At 46.4% G+C, this 11,958-nt stretch overlaps 4 protein-coding genes and 1 non-coding gene; 1 reads left to right on the top strand and 4 right to left on the bottom strand.

Annotated features, from left to right (window-relative positions):
* Window positions 1-19: 19 nt before the first annotated feature.
* FFUJ_02265 (uncharacterized protein) lies at window positions 20-460 on the top strand (the record flags this gene model as incomplete). Its single annotated transcript, XM_023573975.1, has 1 exon — window positions 20-460. The coding sequence occupies one exon, from the start codon at window positions 20-22 to the stop codon at window positions 458-460; it is 441 nt and encodes a 146-aa protein (XP_023427411.1).
* Window positions 461-694: 234 nt separating this feature from the next.
* Window positions 695-2,390, bottom strand: FFUJ_02264 (related to permease of the major facilitator superfamily; the record flags this gene model as incomplete). XM_023573974.1 has 2 exons in its annotated part: window positions 695-1,799; window positions 1,864-2,390. The coding sequence occupies 2 exons, from the start codon at window positions 2,388-2,390 to the stop codon at window positions 695-697; spliced, it is 1,632 nt and encodes a 543-aa protein (XP_023427410.1).
* Window positions 2,391-2,728: 338 nt separating this feature from the next.
* On the bottom strand, window positions 2,729-2,844 carry FFUJ_scaffold04.rrna7. The gene has a single exon (XR_002792838.1). It is a non-coding gene; the product is annotated as a ribosomal RNA (ribosomal RNA).
* A 2,460-nt stretch (window positions 2,845-5,304) lies between these two features.
* Window positions 5,305-6,124, bottom strand: FFUJ_02263 (uncharacterized protein; the record flags this gene model as incomplete). XM_023573972.1 has 4 exons in its annotated part: window positions 5,305-5,676; window positions 5,734-5,826; window positions 5,884-6,006; window positions 6,068-6,124. 4 exons carry the CDS (start codon window positions 6,122-6,124, stop codon window positions 5,305-5,307), a joined length of 645 nt encoding a protein of 214 aa, XP_023427409.1.
* A 2,194-nt stretch (window positions 6,125-8,318) lies between these two features.
* FFUJ_02262 (uncharacterized protein) lies at window positions 8,319-11,082 on the bottom strand (the record flags this gene model as incomplete). XM_023573971.1 has 3 exons in its annotated part: window positions 8,319-8,681; window positions 8,703-8,957; window positions 9,010-11,082. 3 exons carry the CDS (start codon window positions 11,080-11,082, stop codon window positions 8,319-8,321), a joined length of 2,691 nt encoding a protein of 896 aa, XP_023427408.1.
* Between the last annotated feature and the right edge of the window lie 876 nt (window positions 11,083-11,958).

Genomic DNA, 11,958 nt, shown 5'->3' with positions numbered 1-11,958 from the left:
GCATTGAGTTACATCTACAATGACAGCACAAAACCCTCCTTCAGAAACACCAGGGCTCCCCCCTAATGTAATTATCTTCAACCCGAAATCATCCTCATCCGTCGACGCCCTTCTCAACGCGCGCACCTTTACACGACTCGTCGCCAGCTCATCCTGCACGCCAGCAAAACTGGCAGCCATCAGGAAATATCCTGGTGTGCAGGATGATTTCTGTCTTATCCACCGCAATGCTGTACTCATCTTTGACGCAGGCGACGATGAGGATGTTCATCATGAGCATTTTAGGGTGATTTGTCTTGCGCTCAAAGAGTATGATATTGGACTCGATGTTGCGGGCTGTATACACGATGCGACGGATGCGCTTGCGGCAGGGTTTCAGTTGGATAAGTTGAGTGATAAGGCGGCTTTGGTTATTGACCTTGTTGTGGAGGAGGATAGTGATGAGGATTCGGATGCTTGAGAACGAGAGCGTGCGATGGAGATATCGTCTTCATTCACGAGAGGCTGAGAGGCGAAAGAAGGGGCCAGAATGAAAGCAGGGTCCAATTCGCTGGAAACCCAAAAGGAACATGTGCTTTAGCATCACCAAGACATCGCGATAGCTCAAAAGCCAACCGCTGAATACCAAAAAAGACCTATCCATCATACCAAGAACTCAACTTAACCTTCTCATGAATTCATATGGATCTAGGACTCATTCAGACATGTTCACATCCTCAATCCACCACAAAATAACCCAATTTGCCGAAGCCAAAATCGTCAAGACCCATAAAGGCAGTCCAACAAGATTATGAGCAAGACCCCATCCAAGCAACGTTCCACCAACCGTAGGTCCCATAATCCGAGCAGCACTCGAAATACTCGAGGCCAAACCATGGACCGTACCCAGCAAATTCGGACTTGGTGCAGAATCATTGACAAGCATCATGGTAGCAGGGTTTACAAATGTTCGAGACAGTACCTGCAGACTCAAAACGGCAGAAAGACAAGTCCACACCAGAGCGGTATTGTCTGGCAACAGCACAAGATACGGTAGAAGGAAATAGGCGACAATGCTCAGTGGAAGAAAAGCACTGTATGAAGCCTTTACCCCAAGTTTGCCGATGAGTCTGGGGTATATGAAGAGTTGAAGAGGGATGCCGATCGTCCCGATGATTGTGTTGGCCAAGCCCATTCTCTCACTTGACAGACCTAGACCGCCAGTGAAGCGGAAGGGTAGATGGAAATCAGTAGAATCTGCTTTAGGTGTGGGCAGAAGACTGAAAAGAATGGAGTTGAATGCCGAGACGTGAAGCGATTGCAGAAAGCGCTGTAGCATATTTAGACAGACATTCTTTGTCAGAACGTCTCGGAATGGAGGACGTGTCTTGCTGTATGTTTTAGCTGGTCTTGAACCTTCCCCGGATTCTTGGTCCGCGTCATGATCCATCAGCTCCTCAGACGGATCCTCAGTGTTGATAGATATATAAAGATGCTCATTCTTCTTTCGGCGGAGAATGATTCGCAGTAAAAGTTTTCCAAGCTTGCGTCCCGGATCAGGGCGATGTCGAAGATGCGAGTGTGTTTCATCAAGGCCAAGAATGACTAGAAAAAAGGCTGACATGAGGATTGAGAAGCAAAAGAGGTTTGGCAGGGCGTAAGGGAACTTCTCGAGCCATTGCACGCCATTCTTTCCGCCAAGGAGAGAGCCTGGACCAAAGATTCCAGGGAGCGTGTGAACGGGATCAGCCATGAAACCTGTCAGGAGAGGTCCAATAATGACTCCGACGTTGAAGCACATCGGTAGTAGGAGGAAAGCCCTGGTTTTGTGTCTTGAGGCACAAAGTCAGTGAGCTATTAGTCCCAAGACCTCTCTCAACTTACCGCTTCTCAGGAACGATTTCAGAGACCATTGTCCTCAAAACCCCAATATTTCCATTCAACGCCCCCGCACAAAACCGAAAAAAGAACGCCATCCCAAGCGACCTCGAAAACCCCATCCCCAAAGCCGACAAAGACGACCCCCCAAGCCCAATCAGCAAGACACGTTTCCTCCCCAGTCTCGGATGATCAGCCGCCCTCCCCCACCACATAGACGTAAGGCACTGTGCAGCGGCAAACGTTGCAGTGATATAGCCCATCTGCTTCGGAATTTCCGAAGGATCAATATCGGGATTGAACCATTGGAGCTGAAAGAAGAGGTATGAAGCTAGGGAGCGCTCGCTGAGGGGTTCTGCGAGACGCGCGAGGAGAATCACAGCGAGTTGGCCTTTGTTTGGAAGGGACGACCATGATACAGGCGGTTTTGGGGGCGGAGGGGAGTGAGGTGAGGGGTTGCGGGAGAGGAGAGGTGCTTCGTCTGATTCTGAGTTTCGAGGGCTCTGAGGCCTTGCGGATGGTTTTGGAGACATGACCGAAGGAGCATGTGGATGTCTTTGATGCCAAGATCAAAGTGGCGGGTGAGAATGAGAGAAAAAACGTTAGTGGGTTGGCCGATGACGGAAGTGGAGATATCGGGGTTAGTGTATAACTTCGCGTACTATGGATCCACCAGATCAGATAAGATATAGATCACGAACTAACGACATTCTCAAGAATAGTAAATGCCAATCTCAAATAATATAGTTAAGGATTGGGTTGTTAATCTAAATGCCTGTCTTATCCTTCCCATATGCACTAGTTGCTGGGCTGACTGAGTCGCAGCCTAGGTAGTAGATAGAGCAAAAAGGACAGCAGATATGATCATAAAAACATACAACAGCGGGGATTCGCTGGTCGTCACCGACCCAACTACTAATCCGCCCCTTATCAGCTTATCTATGGGAGAGCGGACGGGATCCCGAGTTCTCTGATAGGTATGGTCGTATGTACAAGCCTTCTTGCTGTGAGGGCTTATGTCAGGCTCATTGCGAGCTGATTATACACTGAGACTGTCGTCGCAGTATCAGAGGTGACAGGGTTGTGAGAACAGAGACTCATGATATCACTGAAGCCTGATGTCGAGCGTATCTCTTGCACGCCAATGCTGAGTTGTCGATCAACTATGAAGGAGATGGAGCCCACCATCTTTTCTCACAAGCAACCTTTGCCATTAGACTAAGAAGGTTCCGGAGAGTTTAGCCCCTTTGAAGGGATCTAATAAACCTGTAACGAGCCATAGAATGTCGAATTTAGACAGCTATGTCCAGAGTGATTACAGGACTGAACTTGAACATATCCCCACGCCCTGAACCGGATCGACTGAGTATTGGCAGTCAGCTTAGCGGCCAGTTTCTAAAATGGACAGTTTACTTAGCACATATTTATAGGTCTATATAATCATCCTAGGACTGTCCATGATATTCAGCTTGATCAGTATATCTCGAAGAGGATGTACTTGGGACAATGAGACTCAACAAGCATATCTTCAAATCCGGAAAGAATGCTGTAAAAGCCGCCATTGAATGAAATCAGCTGTTTGATAATTTGACGGTAACCTAGGTTGATCATGGCCTCGAAATAATTTGGCCTAGAAGATCTCGTGCTATCGTCTTATGTCAGGAAAATGTACCAGATTAGTCTTTCTTGTAATACGGTCAACCTCCTCATCAAAGAGCGTGCCGAGCTGTTCCTCTGTTTATCCGTATTTAGCTGAGATTAATATCTATATATGTCTCACAATACAGACAGCTACTGGGAGCCACTCCTTGGTGAATTTGCGCGGTTTATCAGGTCGTGTATTACAATCTGCAAAAAAGCTAACAGTAACTGTAATTAAGAATGATCAATAGTTTAAATCAATAAGCAAAAAAAAACATCAACACCTAACTGGAAGGATTAGCTGGTTGTCACGGACCTAACTACTAATCTGCCGGGTTAACTATAGGAGAACGGACAAGATCCCGTATTTTCCACTACATATTGCCATATGTACTAGCAGTCACTTCGATAAACTATATTGAGCCTTAGTTGGATTCTACCAACAGGTTGGTTATTTTGACTCCCTTGATATTCAATATTCCTTGACCTGATACCTTTCCATTTATTATCCTCAGAATCGAAATCTCCTCCAAAGAAGCCTTACTCTCCATGAAAACATATTATGTGTGACTTTATAATTTATATTATGTAAACCTATAACTGTGTTATTGTTAGGTGTGCAGTTGTAGACTGATTTTGCTGGAGCTGAACGGATCTTGTGCCGTCTAATGAATCACACCTAGGGTTTAAGGTATGGCCGTAATCCAGGTGAAGGCTGATCTTGGAGCTTGAATCTGCGTTAATTGTACTTCAAATGGCAAAAACAGTTAGGCAAACACCTCGTCAGGTACCGATAGTAACGTAACCATGAACAGAAATTGCCGGCGGTGAATTTCCCAGATGCTCAGGTTACGATAACGCGGCGCCTGGAATATCTCTTGCGTATGTAACTCCAACGTCAAAGGTATGCCTGGCAAACTCTTTATCGAGTATATCAGAGGCTAATAATGGATATTTACCGGTCTCTACAGGTTATCTTGTATCGAATCTGCTTATTATTCTGCCTGGATGATATTGGTTAAGGATCCGTTTTTTCGAATCCGTGGACTGAACCCAGGCCGTGACTATATATTCTGCATGCAGGAGAGCTCGATAATAAGACTAATGGAATTTAACTAGTGGGGAATGAGGAGCGATTTCAGCGTATGGAAGTCGTTTTCTACATACATCTTAACGGCATCACGGAACTCAAAGTTCAAATGCGAGGAAGAGGACTAGTCAAAGGCCCAGACATCAATCTTGGGATCGTTGCCAAAGCAAACCGTACATCCTCGTATCCAGAAGTAGACCTGTTAATAGCCATTTGTTGCGTTCAGCTCTGAACTACCACTGCCTTGTTGCAAACCAACTGACGCACGACAGGTTATCGGCGGAAGCCATTACGACTATCAGGACTGAATGAGAAGGCCCCAAAGCTTCTTGACAGCTCGTCTCGTCCTATAATTACTTTGTAATTGCCTGAACACAAGCCCTTCAAGTTGCCTTGCCAATTAAGGCCGGTTGTTACACGATTGACAGCTTTGTGACACAAGGGTGACAAGCTCCCATTACCGGGAAGACCAATATGAAATGCCTATCTCTAAGTTCTCAAATGAAATCGTTACTTTAGGAAGAGTTGAGAAGTTTAGGGTGTTTAATTGAAATCGAAACCAGGGCCTGACAGGGCATAGAAGAATGTAATCTAGTCTAGCGACTCAATGTCTCGCATTGGCTAGACCTGAGTCCAGGCCTCCCGCCTTCACAGGAGACTCCGATATAGCGTTCTTCATAGTCATTCACACAACCATGATGCGGCCGATCAACAAACTAGCAGTTGTCTCTGCCAACTATAACGTTGTATCTGTCAGTATCGAATTGCTGGCCCCGAACGAAATACGCAGTCCAGCTGGGAGGGCAAGGCTTGCTTGTACAAGGCGGGCTGCTGGTTTTCGACTGGCACGCCGCAATAATGCGATCAACATAGTCCGCTAAGTAACTGCACCGGGGTTCAATGTAGAAGCTGTTGTCGTTGCAGAGCCATATAGCATCGCCGTAGGAACAGGAGACACGAGCGCACTTGCCGGGACCACCACCTACACCGCATACACTGGTTCCCAAAGAGCGAAGGTACCGTTGTTCGCGTCGAGCTGCTTGCACATCGACATAGCCGTGCCCGCCGACATTGCAAATGATGTTGGACTAGATTACCGGTTAGAATGTATAGCTAAAAAGAATAAAATTGAAGATATCTCTTACTGGGTTGCGCTCTTCAATCGTGGGTAAGGTGGCCGTATCGTCCTCTAGCAGCTCGAACTCCGGGTTAAGCTCCTTGATCTGAGATATAACCGACTGACACTTAGTGTTAGTATAGTTATAGGCAGCTAAAAGTGTTCACAGATTTCTTACCTCAATAGTGCCATTTAGGGAGATAGGAGCCTCTCCCTCCTTGATAGAGCCTTTCCATTGCATTGGGACAATCTCATAACCCTCCAGAGGGTCAGTGACTACCTGGCTCTCGTCAGGAAGAGCCTAAGAGAGAGTCAGTACACTGTTGATTGCCTTTGTGACTAGATTGGGGCGTAAGATTTACTGCAGCAGCGACAGTCACTGCAGCGCAGTGAAGAACGATCGAGGTCACAGCCTTCATCTTGAGTATTGGTTGATTTGTAGAGAAGTTTGAAGGAGAAGACCAGTAGTTGAGGAGTTCGTTGTCAATTGCACTGTCGAACACAAAACGAAGCGAGAAAAGTTGTGGTCTTTATAATTTTTCCAGGTCTCTGCTCTCGAAGGTATCTGACCTACACCTTCCTTTCTTGTGTATATCCTTGACTGACATGAGCCAAGCTCAGGCCTGCCAAGATGGCCCGCATACTTCGTATCAAGGGTATTTACGCGGTTCTAGTAACTATAGATAATTCATTGACGCATCAGGCGGAACTTTTCCAAGAATCTGTGATGTTAAAGTCTTACTGGTCATAGCGAACGTATCCCTGCTTCGAAGGAAGAGCTTCCTTGTTCGCTTGCACAAATAAATACCCCCGTCTAAGAGCATGCAACGCCCTCTTATTCTGCCAAACTTGGAAAGGCACGGAGATCGCTAGATTTCTAGACCAACTTATTCAAGCCGAACTTTTGCTTCTACGAGATTTAGATATGTCCTGTTTTAGTGCTGGGACGGCTAAGTCTGTTGGCTAAATACCGAATCTTTTGAATCCTTCAGAGCACGGCAGATCCACTTGCCTGCGGCGTCAAACTGGGCCGACGGATAAGTCAACGAAGGGTCTTTCCGTCATCCCCTGCTTTCCGTTATCCTGGGGCAATATAGGGGGGTCCGATTGGTGAAAACATGGTCCTTCTTCTTACTCACTAATCGTTAAATTTGAATTAAATAGGGTGACGGAAAGACCCTTAGTAGACTCAGCCTTACGGATTGAGACGGGAGGATTCTAGCTCTATCTAGATGTAATATGGAGCTAGTGCCCGCTCTCACGCATACAATGTAGCATCTGGATGGTGCTTGACAGGCAATCTGAAGTATAATCAATACACCATTGTGCCTTAAATGTGAGATTTTTTGCAATAGTATGATAACTTTGTGCGCGATCTAGTGTTCTCGGTCTTTCGTATCTTGAGGGATTTGGAGCCGTGAATGACTGTGCCAGCGCATGGGACCCATAAACCAGCCCCTGTGGATCCGCATGCTGACATGCGAAATCTTGGCGTAATATGCGGAATAAATCCCTTATACATTCCCTGGCCTTGGCAGCTTACTGCCGTCCCTTTTGGCGTATTCGTATACAGATAAAGCACCTTCCTTGCATCTGCACCTTTAGCGGTGTGGCCGATGTACGAACTCTTCTGCCTAGCTGAGCAGCATGTATCATCCGTCTCCTGTATACATAAGAAGACCAGCCCGAGGCAGGGGTTCGTTATCTTGCTTGGGCTTGTAATGTTTTTGAGCGTTGGTTGAAGTTGAACGCGATAGGCAGGGATGCAGTCGTGTAAGGAGCCGATGCGAGGCCGATACTTAATAAATTTAATTGCACCCTGGGAATGTAAGAAGCATAGACATCGCGATTCACTGTAATTTAATCAGGCTTCTTTATACAAAATTGCTTTTCTAGGTGCTCTAAGTGATAAAGTGGGCTCTCTTGTATAGCAAGTTCGCCCCGAACCTAGGGTGTATATATCCACGAGGCTAATCCAGTGTTAGCATCCCCTATTTCGTAAAAACTTACTTATAACATAGGATGTTCATTCAAGTAGTCAATAGTCCTCACTAAGAATCATTTCCAGCCCGAAAATTCATCTCAAGCTTCACCACCGTCCTCTGGCTACTAATAAACTTGCCTATGAGTAACCTCACCCTCTCGCACGTCTCCGCCATCTAGCTCAGCAGCGATTCCAGAAGTGCTAGCTCGCCCTCTACAACCTTTACACATTAACTATTAACATTATCCTATTGTATTAGCATAACTAGGCCTGTCTTGGCGCATAGATGTTACTGAAGAAATCCCAGAACGGCTTCTGCTGCCGTGAATGTTATCAGCTAGGCATTAGAGGTATATAAAATGCTGTAGGGCGGGCTATGAAATGTGATGAAGTCTCATACCGAGCATATGCTTTGCATGTCAATGATGAGTTGTCGATGAAGTTTAAAGGAAAATGGACTCTAACTAAACGTGTTATTTGCATTTAAGAATTGTGGCTGCCAGCTTGAATCAGCGCAGGGAACTTGAGGAAATGGACTCCTATTTAGGAAGCTCATATGCAGAATTTCGATGAGTGTATTGGGCACTGCAGCATTGCAAAATATAAAAAAGGCCTACTAATACCACAATCTAATAAATACAAATATCATCCATGTTACTCTCTGCTTCTCGGCAGGCCCAGCAAACATTATCAGGGCAGATGAAGATCCTTGAGGATCTCATGTCCTTTGTATCCATCTTTTGGGCGAGATATGACACTGCTGCGAGGCGAGCTACCCAGTTGCCACTCGCTCGAATGACTGACTGTTCCTCAGGGCAATCTCTCAATTCATTCCAGCACTCGATCGAATGCATGTGATTTTGTGGCAGAGCACCGCGCGCATGAGAGCAGAAAGGATCTAGCCGTGCCAGGTGGATCATGTCACTTTGTAGTGCCTTCAAGATATCGACATCTCCTACCCACTGACCCGAGTCTTTGATGCTGATGACAGCTTCCATAAGTGAGCACTGTACATCGCGGCTGCCAGATACCCCTCCTGAATTCAAAGGCTGGCTCCAATCAGTGAATGAGAGGTGCAATGAGGTGGTGCTGAGCATATCCTCTGTCTTGCCGTTGAAGCGGTTCAGATTTGAGATTCTCCAGGTGCCTTCATCCAAAGGGGCGAGCATAGGGTTTGCCGGCGCGATTAACAGCGTCAGCCCCGGACGGCCAATATTACCGAGAATTCTTATTAAATGTGGCACCTTTTCTCCAGGATCATGTACAAGCTGAGGTAACATGTTAGTTAAGTAGCCAAGAAAGGAGCCAGAGCGTATTTACCGACGCAGGGACTATGATTGAATCTTGAAAAGAGAGACCGATGATATGTGAGGGAATGGCACTGTGGTGTATATCATACCCACCAATCAGATGGGCTAAGATCTGGAACTGTATAAGGCCGGCATATTTCGGGACGGTTTCAAGGTAAAAGTTCTCGAATGAAGAGACTGAAAGATGCGGGTAATAAAGATGACCAGGCTTTGTCCATTGTGCATAAAGCAAAGATGCTTCAAGGCATTGTATCCGGACGAGTAAGTGCGGAAGAGTTTTGAGCAACTCGTAAGCGTAATATAGACAAATTAAAGTGTTCATTATCGTGTCTTGCTTGTGGACAAGCTTTAGAAATGTATTTGAAGAAATCAAAGAATTATTGAAACACCATTTCAGATCTTCAAAAGTTGTAGTGGGAGGGTCGGTCTGAAGCGCATTCTTAACCTGCTTTTTGTAGATCGCAGTGGACGAGGAGTCGCCAATCCAGAAGTCGAAAACTGAAACATTCTTTCCATTTCCTCGAAAGAGCTGTGTGCCAATGATGTCGTATTCCATTTTCTTTGCGGTCGTTTTGCGGCGCTTTGGTCTTGTGTTGAAGGAGTGAGTGTGCCCCGATTCAACCTCGTGCGCTGTGAGAGAAGGTAGATCAAATATGATCACCTCTTGCTCTGACAAATCGACCCTATTCGCCTGGCGTTGTAGTAGGGATATTCTGTCTTCTGACTTGGCCATGCAAGAAAGAAGTAATGTAATATCGGACAGTCCAAAGAATGGTTTAGTGGCTCCTGTTACCTCTAAATCCGGGTTCTTGATGAATCCAGATCGACGTTTTCCATATAACATGTAGCTCCATGCTTGCTCGTCATCCAAGCACTGTTTGGCAGCATTGCTAAACAGGGACATTATCGGGTAGAGACTCTGGTTTGCGACGTTTATGATTTTGAGAATGGCGATCAATATGTTGATCCCATCGACCAGATCACTGGAATGAACTCTCCACCGACTCAATATAGCACCCACAGTCGCATGAAGCAGATGGTCAAATGGAATCCGACGATGTTCCTTTTCTAACGACTGATTTCGCTTAACAGGAGGGCCATAGAATGTCAGATGGCTCAAACAAAGAGACCAATAGACTCCCCGTGACTCGGTCCGCTGCGAAGGGCATGACGCTAAAGAGAGTATACCTCCAGCCCTAACCAGCTCATCGTTCATAGTGACTTTGATATTCTTATTTCCATAAATATGGATATCAGGGTAGATGTGCCAAGCCGAGAGACCAAGAATGGCGGCTCCATTTTGCGCTTCTTGAGGTATCCCCAGGATCAGCTTTTCCGTAGTCTCAATCGCCAGCTTCCAGGCGTCAACGACACTGACAAATGGAGCTTCACTGGGATTGATGGCAAAGTAGACGTTCTTTAGAATGAGTCTCAGCTGAGAGTCATTCTTGCTCATCACAGACTTTCCTGTCTGGATCCAGGCCCGAGCGCTGGCATCCCAAGATGCAAGCTGGTCTCTCGTGATCTCTTGTTGCGCCGCAGCTGATGCGAGACCAAAGTGCAATGCTTCTCCCTGCTCGAGGCGGTGAGCAATGTCTTTTCGTCGCTCTTCAACAAGCTCCGCCCATATTGAAGTAGCCTCAGATGCGTCCCAAAGCTCTGCTAGCATGCAAGCCAGCAGGTGGACGTGAATGGCTGTTGTCGAGGATGTAGCAGCTGCCCAGATAGAAGTTGCATCAACCCCGACGTAGGAAGCAAAAATGGACTTGGAATATTCCTGAGATTCTTTCTGAGTTGCTGTCTTTGAGATTTCCGAGACCCTGGCACCATATGCGCGGATGAGATTAGGTGAGTCCGGGCAAATTCCGCTAAAGAGTGCGCCTAGCCGGCGAGCTACGACGTGCGATTTTCCAGTTTCTGCATCTTGCTTCCTGGTTGTTGTGAGGTACCCTTCGATAGGGCGAAACTCCTTGGGGGCCTCGTATTTGACCAGTGTGAAGTCGAAATTTATATTGGCTGCTGCGACAGTTACCTCGTTTGTAGCGGCTGCCAGAGCAGCTTGTAACCTTCCAAAGGCCGCCATCGTGCCTATGGAAGAATAGATCTAGTAGCAGTAAAGATATTTGCGATGAACGCCCCTCAAATAAGGGAGAACTTGTAGATCAAAAGCTACAGTACACTTGCCGTGGCTGTGACGGACATAGCCACCCAAATTTCACTGTCTGTGAAACAATAACACTGCATGTGGACTAATGGGGCAAAAGATCCCCAAATCAGCGGTAAGAGAGCCAATCAAAGGTGAAAAGGATGACGGACTGCAAGCCGCAGCACCTGTGGCGTCGATAGTGAGTTTTGGCATTAGCTAATTGCTACACGATTGGGCGGATTGATGGTTATTTTCAAGGCCCTTGCTATCTGGAAGTACAGCAAACCAGAATGATCACAGTTGCCGAGCATCGCCCGGAGTGGTATGGAGATGAGAAACACTCGAGTTTAGGCAAGGCAGAATTTACCATTGATGTCTCAGTTCACTGGCCAAACTCGGCCGGTCACGTAGGAATCTGCGATGCCTTTTGCGGACTGGAAATGGCGACATGTTGGGGAGGTATCATAAGTTAGAAGATATCAAAAGTCTACAAAAAGACAGCCCAAATTCGATTGAGTAGAGAAATGCGGTTGTGACAGCTTCCCCAACAATAACCGAGCTATATTGAATTTTCCGTTCGCGGATCGTGCGAGTAAGGTTGAGAATGAGCCAGCCATTGACTATTGATCTATATAAGCGATTAATAGGGCGTTGGTGGTAAATGCATGATTCGCGCTGATAACCTGCATCTACCGTGAAGGTCGCCAATGTGCTGCAAAGTCGACGTTGCTGCCAAATGGATCCTTAAAGGAGCAAGCTTTTCTCTGTTAATACACACTTAGTACCTGAAAACGGCGTTCTATACACTTCGCA

Source organism: Fusarium fujikuroi, chromosome FFUJ_chr03, assembly GCF_900079805.1.
Source record: "Fusarium fujikuroi IMI 58289 draft genome, chromosome FFUJ_chr03".
Lineage (NCBI taxonomy): Eukaryota > Fungi > Ascomycota > Sordariomycetes > Hypocreales > Nectriaceae > Fusarium > Fusarium fujikuroi.
This window is presented reverse-complemented; position numbering and strand designations above follow the sequence as displayed.